The sequence below is a fragment of the Ambystoma mexicanum genome, chromosome 4p, assembly GCF_040938575.1.
Source record: "Ambystoma mexicanum isolate Mex_15411 chromosome 4p, UKY_AmexF1_1, whole genome shotgun sequence".
Lineage (NCBI taxonomy): Eukaryota > Metazoa > Chordata > Amphibia > Caudata > Ambystomatidae > Ambystoma > Ambystoma mexicanum.
The window spans coordinates 684,760,292-684,786,842 of NC_090927.1; the positions used below are offsets into that span (position 1 = coordinate 684,760,292).

Here is a 26,551-nt window from a genome sequence, read left to right on the forward strand (position 1 = left end):
GGAAATGCCCTTCTCGCTCAATACCATTCTGCGTAATTTCTCAGAGTGCATGTCGTTGATGATTTGGCATCTTATCTCCTTCTCGATGTTGTTGAATTCACACGAGTGCGAGTTTTCTGAGTCTCGTGTGGTAGGCGTCAAGTGTTTCTTCCTCTAACCGAATGGTGGTGCAGAAGATGAAAGTCTCATAGTCCGGGTTCAGTTGTGGCATAAAATGAGCTGTGAGAGCATCTTTTGCCAAATGGTAAATGTGTGACCCATCTCCGATTACCAGAGAGTTGAAGATGCACAGGACGTCGACACCCATGTTGAGTAGACGGTGAGACCTCATCTTCCTGGGCTTTGTGATGTCTTTGGAGTCCATCGCCGTTTGAACTTCTGGATCCATAGTAGCCAGCGGGGGCCCACTGACGATGGGTCGGTGTAGGGGTGGAATGGTCCCAAAGCCATTGTTGTTCCCCCATGCGGTCGAGGGGATGGTGCTCCGGGTGATAGTGATGCTGCAATTCTCTATGGCGTGTTGGGTCTGGGTGTGGACAGGCCAGTCGCCATGTTGTTCCAGAGTTGATGTTCCTACAGTTGACGTGTGTGAGTGGTGAATGCTCCTCACCTTCATGATCCTTTTGTCAATGAGGTGTCGATGTAACCTGTGGCACTCCTCTGTTTTGTATGCGACGCAGTGTTGCCTCCTGCGTTGGTAGGCCTGATGATGGCTCTCTGGGCAGGCCTTAGGCCCACAATATTCCAGATGATGCACTGCTTGGCAGCGTTTTTGGCTGCCTGGGCGTTTTGTGGGGAGATGGATTAGCGGATTGCAGGAGAAGAGAAGGAAAAAGGAAAAAATAAATGTTTTCTTTTTTTTCGGGTGGGGGATGGGCCCCCGACCGTGCTTCCAAAAATTCACTTGTGCTGAGGGCTTGTGGGACGAGTAGAATCTTAGACGTGATGCTTTGTTGGTTCGTCCCTCGTCACCAGTGTTGGATCCTCTCCTGCCGGTGCGCCGGCAGAGGGGAGAACGCATGGGCCTCACGTAGAAGGCCAGGCCAGGGAGAGCAATGACTGCACACACACACGTAGTATTGGTTGTGCCTGGAACTGCCCTGCTCGTGCCGGGGCTGGCCCTTTATTTATCGGTGCCTTACGTCACCACGCTTGCGGGACGTAAGGCGTACATAACACTGGGGATGCTGGTGTGGAGTAGGAGCAGAAGAGGTTGTGGGATTATTTTAAGATGCTGGGTTCAGTTTGATGACAGCCATATCTCCTGGTCTGCCTCTGTCACACTGCTGAAGTCCTGGAGTCCTTCTGTGGAGATGATGTTGCAATGTCCTCTCACAGTGGCTATAGATAGGGTCCTCCCCTGCTACGTGTGTACGTGCTTAACAGCGCGTGTCAGCATTTCTACACCAGCACCTCAACAATCTAGGCAAGGGTCAAAGGGTCCATGATTAAAGGGCGGGAGTGGGACATTCAAGGATTGATGACAACCAATACTGACATGTTACACAATGCTACGCTTCCAAACATGCATTTACAGTTAACACAGCCCTCTAAAAATGGTCTGTGGTGCTACAACGGGTGTTATATGGTATTTCCCACCGCAGACCAAACCCCCCGTTTCTGTGGTGTATTGGGGTGCCGCATTTATTATTTTAAATAAGGATCAGGAAGGGCGGCTGTCAGAGGGGGCCATATCACAACCAGGCCTCCTATAGTAACCTGAGCGAAGCTGACATTGACTTCCTCTCCTTCTCTTTTCATCGAGAAAACGGAAGGGGATAGTTTAATCTGCTACTTGGTGGTCACAGCATGAGAATTATCCTGAGAATGAGGCTGGGAATATGACTGAGAATGGATTGAGAATAGTGCTGTTGAAGGTGGCAATGGTGAGCACGGTGGTGAGCAGTAGGTAATGCCAGACCTAGTGCAGTAAGTGGATGTGCCAGTCTCCAGCCATTACTTAGCAGCACAATCACTCAATGCAGAGACAGGGCTCACTAATCAAGCATGCCATGCAAGGAGGACACACAGGTGCCTTACGAGATCCATAAATGCAAAAAGGACATGGCCATTCCTTCAGCCGAAAGGGGGTAGGGCTGGCAGTGGCTGAACTTTTGGACTGCTCATGCTGCAGCATGCCAGTTAGGGCAAGGGGCAAGATGTCCACCTTGCATTCTCTGTAGACCATTCCAGTAGTAAACCATATGTTGCGCTGGTGCTGTGGATTGTGTGACACGTTAGCCACCCTACCTCTGCTTAACTAAGTACTATATTCCCTCTGGGGACAAAAGCATTCATCGTTTGTTTATTAAGGTTATCACTAGTGCCCTCTATTTATATTCTGATCCACTGAGCAAGGATCATAGTGTTCGACCCTCTATTTATATTCTTATCCACTGAGCAAGGATCATAGTGTTCGAAATATAGATACCATCAATTTACAATAAATCCTGCAGTTCATCAGTCATGGCAATTCACATTTTAGAACATCTCTACCTAGTTACCCATACATACCACTTTCATTTATACCTACATACATTTTTCTTTAAAACGCACAAGTTCTAAAAAAGTGAAATATGTTACAAAGAATACAGTTTTAAGTAATACAGTACACATTTCACTTCAAAATCCGACTGAAAGGGTCGCATTTCTTCAAAAAGTCCCGGTCTTCCTCAGGAGTGTATTTCAAATGTATGCATGGAACGATAATTTCCTCCTGGTATAGATTCAAAATATCTTCAAGGATGAGGGTATAAGAAAGGGGAAAGGCAAGAAACAAGAGGAAAACAACAGAATCAGTGATCATATGATTTATAATCTAACCAACGCCACTACACATGACTAGGGGTTAGCCACAATACACATAAACACACTGAGAATTAATCGCACGCTCTAACATACCTCTGAGGCTCAGGAAACAACACCAGAGGGAACACCCACGCGCGTAGTCCATAAATCCATCGACTCTACACAGATGCACACCAACATTATTTATTCAACCACCCAACAGGTATCTGTGACTCTGGACCCCTTATAAATACTATTAACCAGTGGACACAACCTTAAACCCCACCCTAACATCAAACGACACACACACAAACACCAGCACACATCTGAGTCACTCAGTCCTACCCATATGGTTACAACACATGGGGCCTCCTGAACAAACTCCCACATGCAAGACAACGCTCACTGACGCCAGTTCCTCCTGGTTCTGAACCTATCCTATCATCCTATCCCCACTAAATCACACAGCCCTCTTCTCTTGCAGAGCCACGTGAGCACCTGGAGACTGCCCTTGGGTGGTAGCGGTGCGTGATATAAATCAACATAACATATGTAGCTGATTCCTACCATGTTAACATTTTATTTATTTAATATTGTCTAAAAGCGCTGTCCGACCCAAATGTATCTTAGTGTAATACAATTAAAATTGCATATACAGTTTTCGATAAAAAGTGAAAAGAGCAAAATAACAAAAGAGAAACCTTAAAACAGACTAAAATCCTCAAAACAGAATTATGGAGAATAAGCTAAGGAAACAAAATGTGTCTTGAAAGGCCAGGAGTGTAGGACGAAGACCAGTAAAAAAAGGTGGAGAGTGAGAGCTGCCGTGAGCGGCATGTCTTCTTAGGAGCTCCTGGCTGGCCCGATGCGCAGTACGCGATAATACCATCTCCAGCCTCCGTTTTCTGCCAAAACGGAGCCGCAGCATGTGGGAGGGCTAGCTGCAGTTGCATGGCGAGTGGTTCCCCGGAAGGTGGCCGATTGTCTGAGTTTGGACACATTTTGGGTCCGGTGGAGCTCCCGGCGACAAAATGGCGGCCGTGCCACTGACCCAGACAAAGCCGCGGAATGGGGGAGGTGCAGGCGCATGAAAGCAGTGCGGGCCTCTGGGCGAACTGACCCAAACTATCCTGCACTGCCTTAGAGAAGAGCGCCGGATGCCTGGAGCCCAGCGGAAGGTGCCAGGAGGTTTACAGCCCATCGGGGCACACGCTGCAGAAATCCCGCGGGGAGGTGCCCCGTAGCGGAGAGGAAGAGGATCCTGGCGGAGGGAGCACGGTCTTGGGAGGCCTCCATGAGACTGTGAAACGCGCTCCTCCTCTCCCGGGGGACCGCATGGGTTCCGATCCACATTCCCGAGTTGCGGAAGCTTCGGGAGAAGCAGGAGAGCCTTCCTTCGCCGCTCCGTGAGGCCACGATCCGAGACACACCGGCGCTTCTCCCACCTGTTGCCTTGAAACTGCAGAGCTTATCGGAGTCACGCTCACATGGGAGGTATTGACCGCTGCGAACCCCAGCATTACAGCGAGCACCCAAGATCTGACACCCGGCTGGCTTAGCCGCTGCAGGCAGTGTATCGAAGCCTCCGTTGCATCAGAGGCTGACGGAGCAAATGTTCCACAAATAATTACAGCAGCCCTGCGGAGTTGAGCTGAGGAGCGGATCATTGCACTGGCAGTACCCCCATCATGTGCTCATGACGAGGCCTACAACGAGGCTTGAGTGTGTATCCATAGCTGTGAGGGGAACCTGCACAGAGGAGCAGCGCCCCACTCACTCTCAGGAGCAGCCATGTGAGCAGCCTGGTCAGTGTGTGCATAAACCAATGCTTCCTCTACCCTGGTGCCAGATAGACTGCATAATCTGTAAAAGCATTACCCCAATAACAGTTTTGGCCCAGACCATCAGAGATGCAGTGATTTAAATGATGTGCCCTTCTCCACCACAAGCTGAAAGGGGTATTAGCTGAGTGCATTCTTCGCAGACGGCACCATTACGAAACGTTCTCAATCAGCAGTGCTCAACAGCATCCCTTCGGAGGTCTTGTCCACTCTACCGGATCTCGTCAGCCCTTGCATGCCGTCTACCCCCTGCTCCCGGCGGCAGATCAAGCGGGTGAATATATCTCTAAGAGGGGAGTTGTCCAAGCAGACGGACATTGCAGCATTAATGGCCAGCGCCTCGACTGTGTGATCCAGAAAAGGGGAAATGTCTGAGGGCCTCTCTGGGGGGGATGTCCCTATCAGCACACCTTTGGCTAACAGCACTGCACAAACGGTGATCAAGGTGGATCTGCAGGAGCTACTCACCGCACTGACAAACGAAATTCGCAAGAGTACAGAAGAAGTAACGGAAAAAAATAACCTCCTTGGACAAAAGAGTGGGGGAGGTGGAGAGAAGGACGGCGGAGCTCGAATCAGAAGTATGTGACCAGCGGTTCGAGGACAAGTTCGACAGAATCAAAGCTCTGGAGGAGAGGTGTGACCTTATTGAAGCCAAATAAGAGGATGCAGAAAATCGGTTGCAGAGAAATAATATCAGCATCCGGGGGATTCCATCGACTATAGCAGACTCAGAGCTAAGAAACCATGTCTCGGAGCTGCTCAAATACATCATAACCCTGCTGGATGATGCACCGATAGAATTGGACCGGGTACACAGGTCAGTCCCGAGATCTGCATCGAGCTTCCCTCCAGATGTCTTGGTAAGGGTTCATTTCTACCAAATCAAGGATGAAATTATGCATGAAGCAAGACAAATGGGTCAAATAACATTCCAAGGATCTAAAATATCGCTATATCAAGACCTGGCGAATTCCACACTGCAGAAGCGAAGAGCCATGCGGTCATTCACGGAATGGCTGCGGGGTAAAAGTTGCCCTCGGTCAAGTACGTATGGGAGGGGACTCAGAGACAAATTCAGTCACCGAAAGAGGACGACAAATTCATGGGCATCAGAGGAACGGGGAGCGGCTCAGACTCCAAAGAACCATCCCAATCTCGGCACGGCAATCCTTCCGAAGCATCATGGTCGAAAACTGCCCGACGGCGCAGACCTCGTGGCCCTTCTAAGAAAAACTCCAATCCTGGTTGACCTCGAATTAAACTCCCACTGCAGCGGAGGGTAACGGAAACTTTATAACGGACTGCGTTGACTGAAGAAAGGTGCATTGGATGGATCTACAAATCCAAAAGAAGATGGGAGCCTCACGTCTAGAATACCTTCTCATCAAGGCACTGAGGTTGATACACTGGCAGTGCGGGTCTACCGCATCAGTTCTGGTTTTCAGTTAGTTCAGCGGCCCAGTTGGCCAATATGAGCGAATCGATGCCACCAGTTTCCCAGTGGCAGCAAGTTGCTGTTATTCCTACCTGTTCTTGTCAAGGGGGCGGTGGGAGAGTTCATCGAAAGACAAATAATTACACAGGGTCTGTGAGCTCCAGTGGCTCGACCCAGTGTTCAAGCTCACATCATAGCATTCCAGTGGCACCAACGAAGCAATACCGACAAATCGAAGTGGCCACAGACGTTTGAAACCAGCAAGCGAGAGTGTGCCCAATTGTAGACAAAAAAAAAGGAATAAGAAGCCATGGCTGACACAAGTGAAATAACAATCCTAACATGGAATGTGCAAGGTCTCAATTTGCCACGGAAACAGAAATCCGTTGAACACAGACTCGGGCAATTAGCCGGGGACATTGTTCTTCTCCAAGAAACCCATCTATTGCAAGAAGATTAACATAGAGTAAGATTCAGCAGGTACAAAAAAGCATTCTTTGCCACTTCTGGTCAGAAGAAGAGGTGTAGCCATACTCCTGAATGACAGGATCCCCCTGACAAAAATTACCATAAAAAGAGATACAAAAGGGCGGTTCCTCTTGCTAAAAGGGCTATTTGTGGAGCTTCCGATCACCATCGCCGCAATATATGGTCCCAACTTTCCTCAAGCTAACTTCATCACAAGTTTAATCCCAATCATTCTGGCATTTCAAGAAGGGCACCTGATCATGGGCGGGGACTTCAACTCGATGCCAAATCCCCAAGTGGACAAGACTCTCCCGCCCACCAAATCGGACTTTGTACAAGCATCAGCATTAGCCAACCTATTAAGGGAAACGGAAACTGTAGATGCCTGGAGGCTCTTTAACGGGACAGCAAGAGACTACACCCATTACTCCCAGGTGCACCAGGGCTTCTCGAGAATTGACTTAATACTGATCTCAGGTTTTCTTTACCCATGCTTGGATGCATTGTCAATACAAACCTGCATGATATCAGAACATGCCCCGGTGACTGCAAAATTAGCTATCTCGGGGCAAAAGAGTCCTGTCCAAGGACACTGGAGATTGAACGACACTCTGTTACTGGATGAAGCCATCAAAATGGATGTTGAAAACACAATTATTAACTACTTCAAAGAAAACACCACTGAGACCTCTCCTAGTACTATCATCTGGGATGCTATGAAGGCAGTCATTAGAGGCGCTCTGATTAGTGCGGGAGCCGAACAATGGAGGGTCTCGATCATCGCTGCAGCCAGACTGGAGGAGAGAGTGAACCAATTGGATGCCGAGCTAAAAAAGTGATATTCCAGAAAAGTGGGGAGAGAGCTAAGAAAAGCAAAAACGGCCTTGGAAATGCACTGTGATGATCATACTGCTAAATCCTTAGCCTTTACAAGACAGTTTTATTACTCAAAGGGGAATAAAGCAACTAGTGCAAAAACTGCAGAAAATCCGATGCAGGAACAACATCCTTACATTATCTGGGGCGGATGGGAAAATCCTCTACACCGATGCAGACTAAATCAACAAACTTTTGAGATACCCTTCAGGTATTATGAAAGGGATCACCAACAGCCTTAGACAATTTACCAAAGTATTTGCAGTCCTTACCCAAACTGCATTTGACTCGGCTGGAGCACCTCGAGCTGCCCATCTCTGCGGAGGAAATAACTGAAGCTATTAAATCCTTGAAATCCATGGCTCCTGGCCCTGATGGCTTGTCCGTATTCTTCTACAAGAAATATTCCAGGCTTTTGGTTCCCCAGCTAGTGGCATTATTCAATTCTTTCCTGCTGTCTGGCTCTGTAAATGGGTCCATGGCAGAGTCATTAACGGTCCTGCTGCACAAGCCCGGTAAGGCTCCAGAACTGACCACTTCTTACCGTCCGATCACGCTCATGAACAATGATGGTAAGATCTTTGCTAAAATAGTAGCAGGCAGGCTGGGAGCAGTGTTGCTGGGCCTGATCGACAGTGACCAGACGGGATGTATACCAGGGAGAGGGACTCATGATAATATTCGGAGAACAATAGACATTATTGAACATGTTCACAGATCCGGGGACAGGGCAGCAGTGATATCACTATATGCTCATAAGGCATTTGATCTGGTGGACCGGGGGTACCTACAAGCAATTCTGGAACATTTTGGATTTGGCCCAAATTTCATCACATGGGTAATGGCCAATTACCAAGCCCCCACGACACAGCTGCATGTCAACGGCAGGAGATCCAAAGCAATACAAATTTCAAGGGGCACGAGACAGGGGTGCCCACTCTCTCCTCTGATTGTTGCTTTGTCAATGGAGCCCTTTGCGGCCAAGATCAGGCAGAATGCTAGGATTAGGGGGATCAAGATAGGAGGCCGAGAATATAAAATTGCGCTCTATGCGGATGATGTATTAATAACAGCATCAAACGTGGCCTCCTCCTTTGAGTACTTATGGAAGGAAATCAATGAATTTGGGGCATTCTCAGTGTTCAAAATTAACCTAGACAAGTCATCGGCCCTGGCGATGAACATCTCCAAACAAGAAAGAACCTCCCTCGGCTGATTAATGCCGATCCCATGGGTGACAGATGAGATCGAATATCTAGGGGTGCGTATCACTAGAGACCCGACCCAGCTATACGCTGCAAACTTCCCACAACTTATTACAGATCTTAAGAAAGATCTAAAGACCTGGTCCTCTAGGGAGGTTTCCTGGTTTGGGCGAATTACTGCCATAAAAATGAATATAATTCCCAGATGGCTATATTTCTGCACAGCATTACCGACCCGCATTCCGGGTCCAGTACTGGTAGATATGCAAAAGAAATTGTAGGGTTTTGTCTGGGGTGGGGGAAAGCCTCGTATTAGTAAGCGAATAATGATGCGTGACAAAAATCAGGGCGGGTTGGGAGTGCCAGACATAGCTAGATATATCCTAGCAGCACAGCTATCACACGCGTTTTCCTGGGTGCAAGAAGAGGATGCGCCGAGATGGACGCATATTGAGGAGAGCTGGTGTCCGGGTAACCATGCGGACCTGCCGCATTTGCCAGAAATAAAAGCGCAAGCCAATAAAAGCCCCTTAACTGCCACGCTCACAGTTGCCCGAATTGGAAGGTAGCGGCGCGGAAATGGGGTATACGGGGCACGCTGGGCCCCCTTACCCCTATCTGCAACAACCCAGAATTTTCGTCGGGCTATTGCACCAATAGCTTTCAGGCTTGGAGGGAGGGCGGCCTGCTCTGAGCGGGTGACTTTATGGAGGAGGGATCTCCCATCTCATTTGAAAGATGCAAAGAGAAGTTCAGGATAGAAGAGCGGGAGAGATTCCATTACACCCAAATACGGCACTGGCTGTCTCATTGAGTGGTGCGGGAGAAATGCGCCAGAGAGCTGACATCTCTAGATATCACCCTCACAACCCCAACTAAAAGAGGTAAAATCTCAGCACTGTACCGTCTCCTGGACAGGGCCGATCCCACGAAAAAAGAAAGGTACATGATCGAGTGGGAGAAGGACCTGGGTCGGGAGATAGAAATAGAGGAAAGGCCTAAAATCTGGGTCAGACAGCACAAAAGCTCACAATGTATTACTAACAGGGAGGGAGGCTACAAGCTATGTTATAGATATTATGTGTCCCCAGTCCAAATCAATAGATCGAATCCGAAACTCTCTTACCGCTGCTGGCGAGGCTGCTCCACCCTTGGTTCCCTACTTCACATGATATGGGCCTGCCCAAAGGCGGAGACATATTGGAGGGAAGTGATCAAACACATCAAGGATGTCACGGGACTTACCATACCCTGGGACCCGGGAATTATTCTCCTGGGGGAAACGGGGGGGGGGGCGGCCCTACCAATCTCGGGGCACATCCTGCGTTTGTGCATGCACTTACTCCTTGCAGCAAAAATCACTATTGCCTGGCTGTGGAAAAATGAAGATGGTCCCTCAGTTGCATTATGGTGGTCCAAGTGTTGGGACGTCGCGGTGGCGGAAAAAGTGACTGCAATGCAAACCAATACCTTCAATAATACTATGAACATTTGGGGTCCTTTTATGGACTATGCAACTAAATTCCCATTGCTATCTAGAAGACCACCATTAACAAAATGGCTACAAAGTAGCCCCCTCTTTGACCAATCCACAGACCTTTATTCATATGTCCTCTGGCTACAACTACCTATATGACCCTATATGACCACCGAGATGGGTCGCGGGAGCGGACAATGGAGCTCCTGCTGGTATTAGTTGATCCCTCGCCATCCATGTAGCCGGTACCGCTGAGATATCGCAATTAAGTGTTATTGTACTGTCATTGATGTCATGTTGATTTGTATAACTTAATAAAATGTTGTCATGAAAAAAAAGAAAAGGTGGAGAGTACCAGAAAGGAGGTGCAGTCGACAAAAAATTTGAAGAGAGTATTAAATGGACCTAAAACAGGGAGTAGTTAGTCTTAGCTCTTCACCCTTCAGAGATTGGTATTTTGGTTGCTAGATAGGCAGGCTGACCCAAAACTACAGGTGTGAGTACTACAGCAGATCTTGAAAAAATGCATGAAAGTGAATGGGTAACCAATGGACTGAAATTGGAATTTGGGGCTCTCCCGCACCTGGGCACACAGCAGCCGCACCACTGCACAAAACATAGTTGACCAAGGGCCTAGAAAAGATTGGCAATCGCTCAGTAAAATTCCACTTACTTTGAGGCTTACCGCCCCGCAATGCCATAACACAAACTCAGTCACTTTGCATCGTGGGGCGCCATTGTTACAGCAAAACAGCCTTATGTGGTTGAGAAGGTTGGGGCTTTACCCACTACTTGTAACTTCTTGTGTTAGCAACACCACCCGGGCGAGGAAGATAGTGCCAGATTGGCCAGGGGCAGTAATCCAATGGGAGATGGAGGGGGCAAGGGGATTAGAAGCGCGACAGAGAACATGAAGGTGTGATCAGAGGAGGTGGCGGACCAATAGACCAGCAGAAGGATGGACAGTGGATTGGAGCATGGACATGATTTGTGAAAAAGGAGAAGTATTGGTTGAGAGAGAGCAAGTGGCAGTGAGTGTTGATTGTGCGTGCAAGATAGGTGAGTGAGAGAGGCAGACAGAGTGATGGAAGTGATTGGAAGCGAGGTGAGAGTGAAAGAAGTGTGACTGAAGGGAAGTTGGGGGATGAAGGGGAGTAGTAGTGTGGAGAGGGAAGTAGTGTAGAGGGGGATGGGATGTAGAGCTAGGCATGGGATGGAAACAGGCCTACTAGACCTTAAATCCAACCTTGTAGGCATTGTGAAAAGAAGTCACACAGCTTTGCTGATGTTATTGGACCTCTCATCAGCCTTGATCTTGTTCACCATAATCTCTTGGAGGATAGATTAAAAGGCCTGGCATGCTGCTCTGATAGAGCTGCACAATGGATTGATTCATTCTTGGGCCCTCGAACACCAGAGTGGCAATAAAGACTGCACAATCCCTACCTACCATCACCACATGTGGAGTGTTGCAGGGATCTTGTATAGCACCCACCTTGCTCACCATATACATTAGGCCATTATTTGACCTCCTGGACAGCCTGTGTGTACACCAACTATGCTGACGACATCCAGGTTCTCCTAGAGTTGTCAGGTAATTATTCAAAAATATCTGAGGCGTTAATGTAGTGTACTATGCCAACCAATCATAGATGGCCCTAAACTCCCGGGCACTCAGCAAGGAAAAAACAGAGCTACTCAACGTTGCATCAGGTCCCCGACTTAAAAAACTGGAACCTTCATATGAGTCTTTTAGCATTTTGGGAATGATGATTACTGTGGCTAGATGTGTCAAGACACTGGGACTCCATTTGGAGGCAGAATTACCCATGAAGTCCCAGGTCTCTCGGATCAGTACCTCTTGTGGATACATTATCAAGCTGCTGAATCAAATAAGGCCCTACCCAGTACTACAGATAAGTGGTGTATCTGCCTTTTCTACTCCCTAAAAATAGGCAAATACTTCCAAAAATAAATATAGGAAGTAACAATACTCCAAACTAAAATGGGAAACAGACACAACGGAGCATGCCCCCCTTCTTTCATCCACACTTCTCCATCAATATGTTTGGACCAGTAGTAAACATACGGCCACAGAAAGAAGCTGTACTATTATTACTGCCTGGTATGAAGAGGAAAAAGTGTACCTTTTAATGTGCATGTATAACTTGGTGTGAAAAAATATTTATAATAAAACATTTCTATTACATAGTTTTACTTGCTTGTTAAATACTCCTACTGGGAATTGAACTGGCTTTTTTACTCCCTAAAAAATAATTTTACTCCCAACTTTTAAAAATAGGGAGTAAAATACTCCCACTTTAAAATCTTATCTGGAGGACTGGCCCTACCTATCCATCAGCAACAGATCTCTTCTGGTCACTGCTCTAGTTAACACCAGGCTTGACTACTGTACTAGTCTCGTTATTAGAGCATCGCAATCTAACCTGCATTCCCTGCAAATTACAAAAAATTGCATGGTTTGCGCCATTCACAGTGTAGCCAAAGGAGATTGTGTAACAACATCTAGAAGGATCTTGCACTGGCTACCTGTATGACACATGATGACACATAAATTCCTGCCTCTCTCCTACACGTTGGGCATCCACGGCACCCTAGTACCTGATGGATTGCCTAACTGTTAATCAGCATAGGCGCAACTTGCGCTCGAACGACAACCACAAACTAGTGCAACCATGCAATAAGGTGCCTACATTTGGAGGAGAAAGTTTTGACGTGCTTGCACCTAGAGAACGGAATGCTCTACCCCTTGCCCTGAGAGCATCTCCATCTTTGACTGAATTCAAGAAATCTATCAAGACCAACTTGTTTAACCTCAAACCAGGCTAAGGAGAACCTCATCTACTGTCATCCTACCCCCTCGTCCTGTCTACCTGACCCCACTCTGAATTGTCCTGTCTTCCGGCTCTGATTGTTATTTGTGCGCACTGAGGCCTTCGGGCGTGTGGTGTGTTATAAAAAATAAATAAAATTATTAGTAATAATCCATTTCAAAACAGCTATCTTGAAAAACTATGATTGTTTTTTTTCAAGATTTGAGAGCGGACTTTGAGGAGTCCAAGTAAAACCAAGAGAAAGTACATAAGAAACAAGAGTAGGTAAAATACCTAACAACGATAGGCAAGAAAGTCAAGGCTGAAGATTTGCTCTTCAAAAGGAACCGAATGAATCGGCAAAAAAATCAGTCTTAGAAGAATTTATCTTCAGAAACTATGCCAACATTCTGTACACTAAAGCATGGATGTACCTCTACCGATGGTTGATTTCCACTACGGATGACACTTTCTAATAGAATTTGTGTTCTCTGGGCACTGGTGAGAGGAGATGCTGGTCCCATCAACCAGTTCCCCCTCCTGGCTCCATGAGGATGATACATAACATGGGAGACAGAATAACCGATTCGGAGGCACCATAACTCGTGGGGATGGAGCAAGATCTTGGTGTGAAGACATTTACCAACTGCAAGCATGCCCCCAGGAAGGATAAGAGCCACCTCGAGACCAAACCTCCAATTTCCATGCTTGAAGATTTAATCTTCAGTAGCATACCATATCCACAGTGTCAAAGGCCATCAGTACTAATGAGCTGTTTGAACAGAGGCACTGAAAAACAAGGCAGTGTTGTTGCATCCTATCCGTGTTGATACATAGGTTTTCCTGAGATCTTGTCATTTATTCTTTCTATGGAAGATATTTATTTTTCTAAAGATTATTTTTACAGAGGAATGACACTCATTATATACTCCCCTCTATTACCTGTGCAGCAATCCTACCCCGCAATATGGGACATGAAACAGACTGTTTCAATATTAAATCAAGCAATTAAACATAGTCCCATAATTACAACGTAGTTAAAGTCACCCACAATCTTTAAATGAATACAGTCATCTTGTCTACCGAAAGGAATTTGCAACCTGCCAGCTATTATCGCACTAATGTTTTCATTTAAATGTTCACAAACATCCAAAATAGAAAAACCAAACATATTATTATCTATTCTAAACAATATGTGCACACCTGATTTAGTAGATGCAAATGGACATTGATTGTCATAGAAATTGATTCACATAATCTAAAGTATGGAATTATTGTTGTCTCCAACCCACCTCCCCCTTGATAACAAAAGGTGAGCCAGTCTTCAGAATAAAGTGGGAAATAAAACAATTCACTTAATTTTCTATGAAATTGTAATTGGGTATTTATAACACGCTTAATACCCAGTGGTTTTTAAGTGGGGAGACAGGGATTGAACCTGTGTTGCTGTGCATAGTCTTGCTTCCAAGGTAAGCGCGTTGCCCCTGAGCTATCCTCCGAGTATTTAATCTAACATATAGTTCTCTGATTGTTACTCTAATTTAAATCTAAAAAATTGATCAGTGACAGACGATTGGTTCATAGTTAGGGTGTAGGTATTATTTGATATCTTTTGTGAAATATCGGCTTGGTTGCAAATAATTTTAAATGCTTGGGTTCAGGAATTCTGTTTCTTCCTGGAATGCTGGAACAACAGTCTCTAGCTCTCTCCATATTCTCAGGAAATTAGGTTTACTCTCACAACACCCCAGTTCCATATGTGTATTGAGGAATGGATTTCAATTCCTTTATTGACAACGGCAGACACCATTCAAAGGACTTGTAATTCATATTTCAATATGAGATGTCTAAAGCCTCCAGTGATTGCAGATCTGGTGAAGCCACCTTGGGTTTCAATTTTAATTATAAGTGACAAAGCACATACACCTTGCATTATATTTTGCCTCACTAACATAGCGTATAAGCAGTGTCCCCCAAAATTCTTTAAATTGACATCTGTTATTTAATAAATTCTTGAGTGATTTTTGTAACAAGTCTGGAATGATTTTACTCACTGTTGATTGGTCTTTCAAAGGCCTAGGACTGATAGGGAAATCAACCAGTTTCAGGCAGCACAGTCAGGCAAGCTCTTCCTTTCAGTCTGTCCACCTGCTCCCAAAATCACTCTCAGGTAATCTGGTCCTGTCTTGGCCAAGGCCTTTGCATTCAGTCCTATATGGAAAAGGCCCTCTAAAGGAGATTTCCCATCTGCTACCTGCAGTGGGAATTCCAATCTGCTTTTCTCCTGTTGTACGGGCTCTTGGTTTTCTGCTTTGCCGAAATTATTTTTCGTTCTATTGTGTTTGACTTTAAATACCTAACAATCTTCACCCCTGAAGCATCATTTGATGCAGCAGTTTTGGGTTAGACAGAACCTACGATAGTCATTGGATTGGAAAGAGCCTATGATTGGTTATGATCAGACATTGCCTATGATAATTTCCCTTGGCTTCTGTTGGACCAGTATAAATTGATGTGTCAGAATGGGATATATTAGCAATGAGATATCCCTCCCCACAGGAAGGAGGAATCAAATAGAACTGTAATATTCATGTTTCTTATAATTCCCTACACGGACATGCGCCATTATGTAAGCAGTAACACCTGATCCAGTGTGCCAGATTGGGTGGTAATGGCCTGTCCCCAGCGTCGTTAACACCCAATCTGGTGGGCTGCATCGGGTGTTATTGCTAGTAACACCACAGCTTTTCAATCCAGGCTGACAACGATGTATTTTCTATGAATGAACGGGACGCGCTTGTGGGGTCACGGTCATTCATACAAAATACTTTCCTGAGATGGCCGCTGTGGAGCTGGAAGGTGGAGCCCCTCTTCCATTTCAATGGCGGCCAATGAGACTGGAGCGCCAGCGGCATTGTGCTGCCTCCAAAAGAATTAGATGAGTGGGATAAGGGGTTCAGGGGGGAAGGGATCAGTGAACGGAGGGACAAGGAAGGTGGGGGAAGATGGCAGAGTGGCAGAGAAGTCTTCAGGATGCTCGAAACGCAGGCTTGGATGGTATGGTTCAGCCTGGGACCTGAGCAACCTGGATGGTTGGCTCCCCCACCCTGAGTGCTAATAAGAATTACATGTACAGATACATTATAATGAATTATTATTTACATTTTCGCCATTGCATGTATAACCGTTATTGAAATATGCAAATGTATGCTGAATTCATACATTTTAATATATTCCTTTTATATGCATGTGGAACATTTTGTTCTGCTGAATCCAAATCTGTATCCGGTTTTCTGAAAGGACACATCTTATTATTATTATAGCGAATGAATAATGGAGTCGGTAGATTCCTACTTATGAATATCTGACGTCTCCACAAACCTTTCAGAGTTCAAAATAAATAGTCAATGTCAATGTTACATGTAAAACGAAAATGCTATATGTGTGTCATATTTACTTCTAATGTCAATCTAATCAATTGTAGGCCTAGCAACAGATTTAACTCTATCAGATGGTTTGTAATAAACATCCTATGATGCACCCCTTTTAAAAGACATCAAACATGCAAAACCTCTTTTGAATTCCCTTTTTCTTTAATTAGCACGTTCTTCTGAATGTTAACTTTTGTCTGTTTAACATTGATTACTTAATATTTCAGTGTGAAGACATCCTGAGTTTATGTTATTTAATGGAAAGAATTACGTTAAATCAGATAATATTTAACATATTTAGTAACATCAGACTGACATTTCTCATGTTTAACTGGGGGATCTTAGACATGGGTGGAGTCATTGAGTCAAAGGTCATCCAAGCTGCCGCACATATCTGACTGGTTCCGTTTTGGGACACAATAGAACAGAGGGATTTAAGACGGTCTACAGAGGGCAGGGCACAGAGGACCATCAGCTCAATAGAATGGGGAATATTGTTAAATGCCCCACTGATGTCACCTTATCCCACCTTAGGTTAATTTTGTAAAGTCATCAATATGATGATGTGCATATGCTGCTCCATTCTGTATGTTATCTGTGAGCTTACAATATGTGTTGATCTACGTCTATACTTTAAGTATTTTAGAACGCTCTCTTGGCATAGATCCAGACACTGGTTGAAATGATGGGCTTTTCCAGAGTTTGCACAAGATACAAATGTACATGCTGTATAATATTTGTGCTTACCTTTCTAAGCCATTATGTAAGCAGTAACACCTGATCCAGTGTGCCAGATTGGGTGGTAATGGCCTGTCCCCAGCGTCGTTAACACCCAATCTGGTGGGCTGCATCGGGTGTTATTGCTAGTAACACCACAGCTTTTCAATCCAGGCTGACAACGATGTATTTTCTATGAATGAACGGGACGCGCTTGTGGGGTCACGGTCATTCATACAAAATACTTTCCTGAGATGGCCGCTGTGGAGCTGGAAGGTGGAGCCCCTCTTCCATTTCAATGGCGGCCAATGAGACTGGAGCGCCAGCGGCATTGTGCTGCCTCCAAAAGAATTAGATGAGTGGGATAAGGGGTTCAGGGGGGAAGGGATCAGTGAACGGAGGGACAAGGAGGGTGGGGGAAGATGGCAGAGTGGCAGAGAAGTCTTCAGGATGCTCGAAACGCAGGCTTGGATGGTATGGTTCAGCCTGGGACCTGAGCAACCTGGATGGTTGGCTCCCCCACCCTTGGTGCTAATAAGAATTACATGTGCAGATACATTATAATGAATTATTATTTACATTTTCGCCATTGCATGAATAACCGTTATTGAAATATGCAAATGTATGCTGAATTCATACATTTTAATATATTCCTTTTATATGCATGTGGAACATTTTGTTCTGCTGAATCCAAATCTGTATCCGGTTTTCTGAAAGGACACATCGTTCAGATATTACAAAATGTATGTCCCATGATCACTTCAAGTTCATCTCTTTGCAAGCTGACCTTGTGTCATACATTCTAGCTGAATAGTATTTATGTGGGGACTAAATGAAAATCAATAAACCATCTGCTCTTATGAAGAAAGGACCTTTTTTAATAGGCTGTTTATTGGAACAGATGAGCCTAATGCTCTGCAAGGACAGCGGTCAATAGCGTGCCCTAGTCATCTGCTTCTACAAATGACCTTACTAATCCAGCAGACACTGACATTGTTGACTTTCAGTTAAGTTAGAAAAACAAGCCCATGGATTGGGCCTGAATTGACCATATGAAGCTTGCATTTAGAGATATGTTTTTTGTCATTTGGAAACTGGGCATTGTCTTGAGTAAACACAGATGTGCCATTCACCCTTCTTATTATAGCGAATGAATAATGGAGTCGGTAGATTCCTACTTATGAATATCTGACGTCTCCACAAACCTTTCAGAGTTCAAAATAAATAGTCAATGTCAATGTTACATGTAAAACGAAAATGCTATATGTGTGTCATATTTACTTCTAATGTCAATCTAATCAATTGTAGGCCTAGCAACAGATTTAACTCTATCAGATGGTTTGTAATAAACATCCTATGATGCACCCCTTTTAAAAGACATCAAACATGCAAAACCTCTTTTGAATTCCCTTTTTCTTTAATTAGCACGTTCTTCTGAATGTTAACTTTTGTCTGTTTAACATTGAATACTTAATATTTCAGTATTGGGACACAATAGAACAGAGGGATTTAAGACGGTCTACAGAGGGCAGGGCACAGAGGACCATCAGCTCAATAGAATGGGGAATATTGTTAAATGCCCCACTGATGTCACCTTATCCCACCTTAGGTTAATTTTGTAAAGTCATCAATATGATGATGTGCATATGCTGCTCCATTCTGTATGTTATCTGTGAGCTTACAATGTGTGTTGATCTACGTCTATACTTTAAGTATTTTAGAACGCTCTCTTGGCATAGATCCAGACACTGGTTGAAATGATGGGCTTTTCCAGAGTTTGCACAAGATACAAATGTACATGCTGTATAATATTTGTGCTTACCTTTCTAAGCCACTTAATCATTTGTATGATCCTACGCATAAATGTTAACCTTGTATGAGACGAGTTAGTATTATTGACATAAATATGGATTATTTGCAACATGTATAATTCTATTAAATAAAGACAATTTCAATATAAAGTTCCTCCAAGTTAATTTGCACCCTTTGGCAGCAGGAGACCTGTACAGGAAGCAACGTGCAAGGTAACAAGGAACTCTGCCATGCAGGTAGCTAGTCACTAAATGCACTGCGAGGGCATTTGCTTCCCTACTGCCTGTTCACTCCAGCTGTTTATTTTCTCGATATCCCTCATGTCTCTTATAGCCACAGGCAATAGTGGGTGTTGTCAGGTGTCTTGACCCATGTTTGAATTATTATGCTACAACATTTGGTGCTGTGGGCTTAGAAAATCTAAGATGGCCGAAAAGCCCACATTTGCGCCAGAATCCAGGAAAATCGCGCAGTTTTGCACACACCAAAATAGTCACCTGACCTGGCACCCACCAGTGCGAGCGTGATGGGCCAGAAGCGCCATGAGTGAAACGTGGTGCCAAAGGAAAAACAGCAGTGCCTGTTGGCTCAAAAAGCGCTTTGAAATCACCTTTGTTTCTTTGAATGCAAGCTCGAAATGCAAGATATTCAAAAATCTCACTGAACACCAGCAGACATTTGGCAGAATGTAGTCTTGTGTGCATACAAAATCTGGAAAGATGAAGAGCTTAAAACAATGTTTATAACAAAACTGGCTGAGCTGTGGATGTCAGCAGCTTAAGTGAAATTGGATTTAAAACCACTAAAATCGAAATGTTTAAAATAAATGAGTGACCTACTTTTGAGTGTCACATGGGTTGCAACTGTTTAAATGTCATAGTTTTGAACTTAGAATCAGCGTTCTAGCTGCATGTGTAAAAATTGTAAGTTTGATTTGAATGAAGAAAACCGGAACAAAAGTGACATTTAGCTAAAGCCTAGCTTGAAGAGATTGAATTCTGCCCGGCAACTACCACCGACAGGAGTTGAAACTTGCCCAGCAACTGCATTCCCAGGCCTGGCCTGTCTTCTCCTGCCCCCACCAAAAGGAGATTACCTCTCTGATTGAATTAGGGGAGGGGTACCTGGGGCTGCAGGAAAACAGAACAATGAACTTTCCTTGGCTCAGGCAAATGCTAAATCAGGGGTCGGAAATGGCTTCCTCTTGGAAGGAAATGGGAGGGGCACTGCCTCTGGGAGCCATCTGAGCTGGAGGCGGGGACAGACAGAAATTCCCCCATGTGCTTTGGAACCTAAACCACACCCATCTGGGCCAGAGCATAATTTTAAAAAGATGGATAATTCATAGTACAGAAGTGTCAAAATTATGTAAATAATATCATTATTCCTGTGATTTTTCTGTGCACATTTTAAGAGGTGTTAGGACTCTGTGGTATGTTCTGGGGAGTAGTAGCGCAAAATAGGGTGTTACTCCAAGTGTCTGTATGTTAAAAATCTGACACTTCATCATCTGATGCCCATATTCCTTGCGCACATTTGTGTGAATTCTGGAAAAGTTTAGAGGTTGTGTTCTGGATGAAAAGGGCAGAATTCTGTCAGAAGTGGACACAACATCTTACAAAGACAGGGATCGGATGGTTTGGTGCAACAGAAAATATGTTAACTGAACATATAATATTAGAAAAATTGTACATAGATAAATACGCATTTGGATCAAAAATAGATTTGTGTGCAAAGTGACAAGGGGAGTGTTCTTTCTGTATGCCATAAAAATGACACTGGATGACTCACAACTCTGTTCTCCAGTGAGAGCACAGAAAATCTGCTAACCTATCAGGATCTTCAGAGGGTTGGACATAGAAAGTCAGCCTTCCCACCCACTTTCGAAAGACATAAAAAGGACCACTGAAACCCAGGTAGGGACATTCCCTTCTCACTTCAAACTGATTTCTTGCGAAGCGCTTTGCCGGGAGACTCCAGACTTCAAATCCAGACAGATCCAGAGACCAGAACTTAGAATTCAGACTCCAGAACTTGAAGCAGCGGGGCAATCCACAAGCTGAATCCTTTTCAGCAGGCCTCAAAATCTTTTGCAAACTATTCAACAGCCGGGCGAGCTGTTTGATTCTGGCTAGAACCTTGTGCCAGAACCATCTCCGGACCCAGAAAGCAGAGCTGTATCCAGAACCGCAGTTCCAGAAGACCCAGACCAGACCGCCGTGCAGTGCCGAGTGCCAGACCCAGACCAGATAGCTGTGGCTTCAGAACCACCCGCCAGGAGTCCAGTCCAAACCTGACCAGATCTTGATGGCCTATTTCAAATTTATAGTGTGAGTGCTCAGCCAGAACTGTGCAAAACCAATCTCTTAGTTTAAAATAATTGAATTCAAACCATTTCCACCTATTTAGAACTGCATCATAGAAATCGTGTGTTCATTCTGTGATTTCAAAGCTGGGAAAGTGTCATTTGCCATTCTGAATCATTATTTCATTTCTGAAAATCTATCTCCACAAAATTGTCCGTATCTTTTGACCCGCGTATGCAAGGAACTAGATATAACTTTCATTATAAAGCTAGGATCCTCAGCTTTCCAACAAGCCCTAACCCGACTTTCTACTCCTTATATTTTTTCTGTAATCGTGCTCGACGCACTCGGAAAAAGTGCAGCGAATTGCAATTTGAATCAAATTTCTCCACCTGTCAAAAATCGCTGTCTATTGCTTGCAACTGCTGAAATCCATTTTCAACCTGATAATCCTTCATTAATCACTGATAGTGTTGACCTGAACCAATCTTAATGAGCTATCACCAACTCTGAATCTCCTATAGGGAATTAAATTCATTTTTAGCATATTTTTCACTTCTTTGCTAATCACATTTAAGTATTTTTGCCTGTGTTTTAAAATCATCCCTGTTGCTCTAAGCTTGCTAGGGGGGAACTGAATTGGTATTGAATTGATTGTATTCCTGAAAATTGTGTGCTCGCCTTCCATCTCCTTATATTGCATAGGGGGGGAGTGAATTGTCAAAAGAAAAAGTGATCATATTATCTCTTGTGGAAACCATCTCAGTTTATTTCTGTGCTGCATTCTTTTTCATCATTGCATTTCCTTGAACCCATAAAAGCATTCTCAGCTACTTTATCCTCTCTATACCAACTCCTAAGTAATTAAAAAAGTGTGCTAGTGTAATATTATCCATTGTTAATCACTGTCATTTTCATAAGTGTGCTATTAAATATTAATTGATTTATAAAAGTGTGATATATATATTGTTTAATTTGTAAAATAAATCTTTTAATTTGCAAAACAAACCTACTTCTTGGCTCAGTAAGGTCAGGGGGATTCAAAGAGAGGGGCGTTATACAAGGGTTTATCATCCAGATCTATGAACTTGTCATAAAAATATATAAATAAGGGCTTCCCTTGGGCATCCCAGACTAGGCACTGACTTAGTTGGATTACTGAATTGAAGTCGCTTAACAGTGAAGTGCGCCCGCTGTCAGCCTGATCAGAACAACCAACCACAAAGAGGGGAAGGCTAAAAGAAGGGCAAACATAAGGGGTATCTGGCTGCAAACATCCATCAGCAACATGATCCATTTCATGCATGCACTATCATAAACACTTGCAATACGTACAGTAGTTATGGGTACAGCCGCCAATAATCTGATACCATGCAGGTGATCCAAGGTGGTCACAAAGATAAAAAGGAGAATGTCCACACCTTTTTCTTAAATGTTCACTTAAATGTGTAGCTCAACATTGGCTGGATACTCTCTCGATTTTCTGGGACCATACCCTGGCACAGTAGCAGGATCAGTTTCAGAGAGAGAAACAGAAAACCTGCAACTCTGTAATCTTGCCCATTTAAGGTATGGCTTTGGGTAGGACCTAGATAAAGAAAATAGTCCAGAGCGTTTAGACAGGGAATCATGCACAAAAGGATTTACTTGGAATTTAAGAACGGGTATTTCTATATGTCAATGCAGAGATGACCTAGCCTTTCCCAGCGTACAAGTTCAGCTTGTCACTGATACAAAAGTCCTGGTACAGAAAACAGATTTTAAAATATGAAAATCTGTCACAACACTATGCAGCAGGGTAAATAAGAATAGTTGGGATTGCACCCATATCCCTGCATGTTATAAAGGTTGTGTTACCTTTAAAGCGAACTATGGAAGTGTTAAGCAACTGTGATAAGGCAATTAATCCTTTGATTCAAGATGTGTATTGTATACTAGATATATAAAATGCAGCATTTATAGACAAGTGGAGATAACTAGGCCCATCTTTTTTGCCCATTTCTATTTCTAAACTACAATCATGGATCCTCTGCCAGCTTCTAGTTTACACTGGCTTCGACACGTCTGTGTGTGGCCCGTGGACTTCTCATCTTCATTATCTATTTTGCCTCATTTGCACCTGCTGTCGTTTTGAACCATATATACTGGTCTCTTCCAGTGATGGCACGCAGCCGCATTGTCTCGTATGGGTCGCCAATCTTCTACTTCAAAGTGTGCCTCCATTGGTGTGTTTGTTCACCTGAGAACCTGAAATGTCTGTATTACCAGCACACCTCAGCACATTTTCTGTCTACAGTCACTGTTAATCAGCTTGTAGTTGATAACCTCCCATATTGTGGCTATCCTTTCTAGGTAAGCTCTAATCTATCCGAACCCATGTGGATTTGTGGCTTTCAGACCTTAACACAACAATCGTAATTAGAGTTCTTAAACATCCATTGGTGTAATGTAATGTACATTTGCACAGGGTTCAGTCTTTAGGCAATCCTCAGATCAGGAAGTGTTGTGTTCTTTGTCTAGCAGAAGCACATGGTTTAAGGGAACCGGTGAAGTATTTCCTTCCTCCAGCACACACCAGCTATTGTCAAATCCCTAAGAAAGGTAATAGTGGGAGAAGAGGAAAATAAATGCATTGCTTCAGAGGGCTGTGCTGGCAGGCACAGCAATCAGTGAAATCAAGTTAGGATGTCTTTGAACACAGTGCATATGTTTGAACGTTTGGATGCACTGTGAATTTCTTTGAAGGTTATTTTATGCAATTGAAGGGGATTCTTCAAGCCCACCTGCAATGTACTATTTCATGGTTCAACAAACCCTGTCAGGAGGAAAAAGTGTTCATCCCCATTAGTGTTTCGCCGAAAAATAGGTTTCCTCTCAAAATGCCTGGTGTGGGTGCAAATGGGCAAGGTTTTGTTTTGTCTCATGATAACTGCAGTTTTTCTGTTTTTTGATTGCAGATTACCCTAACAACAATTGGCTATGGCGACAAAACTCCTCATACTTGGCTTGGGCGGCTGCTTTCTGCAGGATTTGCATTGCTTGGCATCTCTTTTTTTGCTTTGCCTGCTGTGAGTATATCTACTTGTTTTTGTACTGTTATGTCCATTTAACAAGTGCATATTAATGTACTGCGTTCTGTCTATAATCACTGTTGGCTTTTAAGAAACATGAACTTCTAGTAGGCCATGGAACACCTACACGTAAGTCATTGGTATCCATCTCATAAGGACCACCTTTAAGTTTAACAAACACACACACACACTCCCACCATAGCAGTAGGAGTACCAGTGCTGTCATGATGTATTTATTCTACATAAATGCTTTGAACAGTAATGTCTTTGCAACACTTCTCCTTATTGTCTCTAGCCTGTCCCTCGCCTTTGTTCTCCCCGACGATGTGTTAATCAGGAACAGAGAGCTTTATTCACTGCCAGAGCGCATAAAACTGCATATTAGAGAGGGGCATTGTGTCAATCAGTTTGCATGTCATGCATTAGTAGTGCATTCCTGGAGAAAGTTCTGTGACAGTAGCACCCATTTTGTAAGAGCCAGTGGAAGTGTTTATGGTTGGGTGAGACTTCTTGAATGCTGCTCAAATGAGCTTGATTTAGTTTCTTCATGCTTGGTGCATTGCCATGTTTCCCTCTTTTTTGCTGCATTACGTTTTGTTTTCCCCCCATTTCGCTACACTGATTGCACTCAGAAGAATTGTATTGGTTCCCCAATATATTGCATTTAATAGAATTGTACAGATTACCCAGTCTATTGCACTTAAAATAATTGTGCAGATTATCCAGTGTATTGCACTTGGAGGAATTGTGTAGATTATCCAGTATGTTGCACATAGAAGAACTATGTAGGCATCCAATGTATTGCACTTAGAAGAATTGTTAGGTTAGCCCATGCATTTGTATTTGTATTTATTTATTTATAAAGCGCAGCCAGGCCCCGGGGCATATGGGCGCGTAAGTTAGATCTGGTTACAGTTACAATTAAATGGAGTCAACAATGGTTGCGTGACAGTTACAGGTAAGTACAAACATAGTATTGCAAGTGCGTACAAATATACATTAAATTACAAAGTGTGCCAGCAGCAGTCTATCGTGCTGGGATCAGGAGGTTAGGCTGTCATAGAGTCCAAGTTGTGAAGCCAGCACTTCGTGTTGTGTTTGAACAGGTTAAATGAGGATTCTGCTCGCAAGGGCACGGGGATAGTGTTCCATAATTTGGAAGCTTGTACAGGGAAGCTAGCTCCACCCGAGTTATGAAGTTTGAATCTCGGTATGGTCATGGTGTTAGTTTGTGCTGCTCTGAGTGGTCATGAAGAGGTGTGAGGTGTAAGTTGGTTAGTAAGGTATGCTGGAGCAAGGTAGGCCCTGGCTTTGTGTGTAAGGGCCAACGTTTTAAGGGATATTCTATGCTCGACAGGGAGCCAGCGTAGTTTACGTCTGCTCTCAGATATGTGTGCCTTTTTGGGAATGTTGAGGGCAGCCCTGATGGCATTGTTTTGGACTACTTGCAATTTGTTGATATTTTTGTGACTAGTGCCCAACTAAAGGGCATTACAGTAGTCTATTTTAGATCGGACTAATGCTCTGGCAAGAGTAATGCAATTGGGTGCGGAGATTAACGGTCTACATGCAGTGATCAGTTTACAGGTGTATGCGGCTGATGATGCTACTGCAATGGTTTGTTTGGAGAAGGATAAGGTAGCATCGATGTAAATACCAAGGGTTTTAGTGTTATTTGACACAGGTATGATATTGCCATCTATGGTGAAGGCATTGAATGAGGGATTAAGATTTTTGAGTTTGGCATGAGTGCCCAGGATGATCAGCTCGGTTTTTTCGTCATTGAGACACAGTCCATGGTGTGAAATCCATGCTTGTATTACAGAGTAGATTTCATTAAGGGTGGTGCTGTCAGTTTCGTAAAAACACCCGAGATAAGAATGAGTATCTGGGTGTCGTCCGCGTAACTGGTATACGTGACACCCAGGTAGTCAAGGATATCAAAGAGGGGTTTTGTGAATACATTATAAAGTGTCTGGGACACGCAAGAGCCTTGCGGGACTCCACAGGGTACTGGTGATGTAATGCTCTTAGAAGTACTGAGTAGAAGTTAGCCAGTACATTATATCTAGGTGAATGTAGAAAGCAGCCAGTGCACTGAATCAAGTTTAATGTAGAATGTGGAATATGGCCATTGCATTGAATCAAGGTGAAGCTGAATGTAGCCTGCGCATTGAATCTAGGTGAAGCATGAATGTAGCTTGCACATTGAATCTAGGTGAAGCTAGGATGCAGCCTGCACATTAAATCGAGGAGTAGCATGAATGTAGCCTGCGCATTGAATCTAA

The 26,551-nt window shown here is 44.1% G+C and overlaps 1 protein-coding gene across 2 annotated transcripts in view; it reads left to right on the top strand.

The window, feature by feature from the left end:
* The window catches only part of KCNQ5 (potassium voltage-gated channel subfamily Q member 5), a 1,047,762-nt gene that overhangs the window by 724,985 nt on the left and 296,226 nt on the right, over nt 1-26,551 (top strand). For both annotated transcript variants that reach the window (XM_069606244.1, XM_069606245.1), the window contains exon 6: nt 24,150-24,260. In XM_069606244.1, coding sequence (XP_069462345.1) covers nt 24,150-24,260 — 111 coding nt within the window. The remainder of the gene's footprint in view (nt 1-24,149; nt 24,261-26,551) is intronic.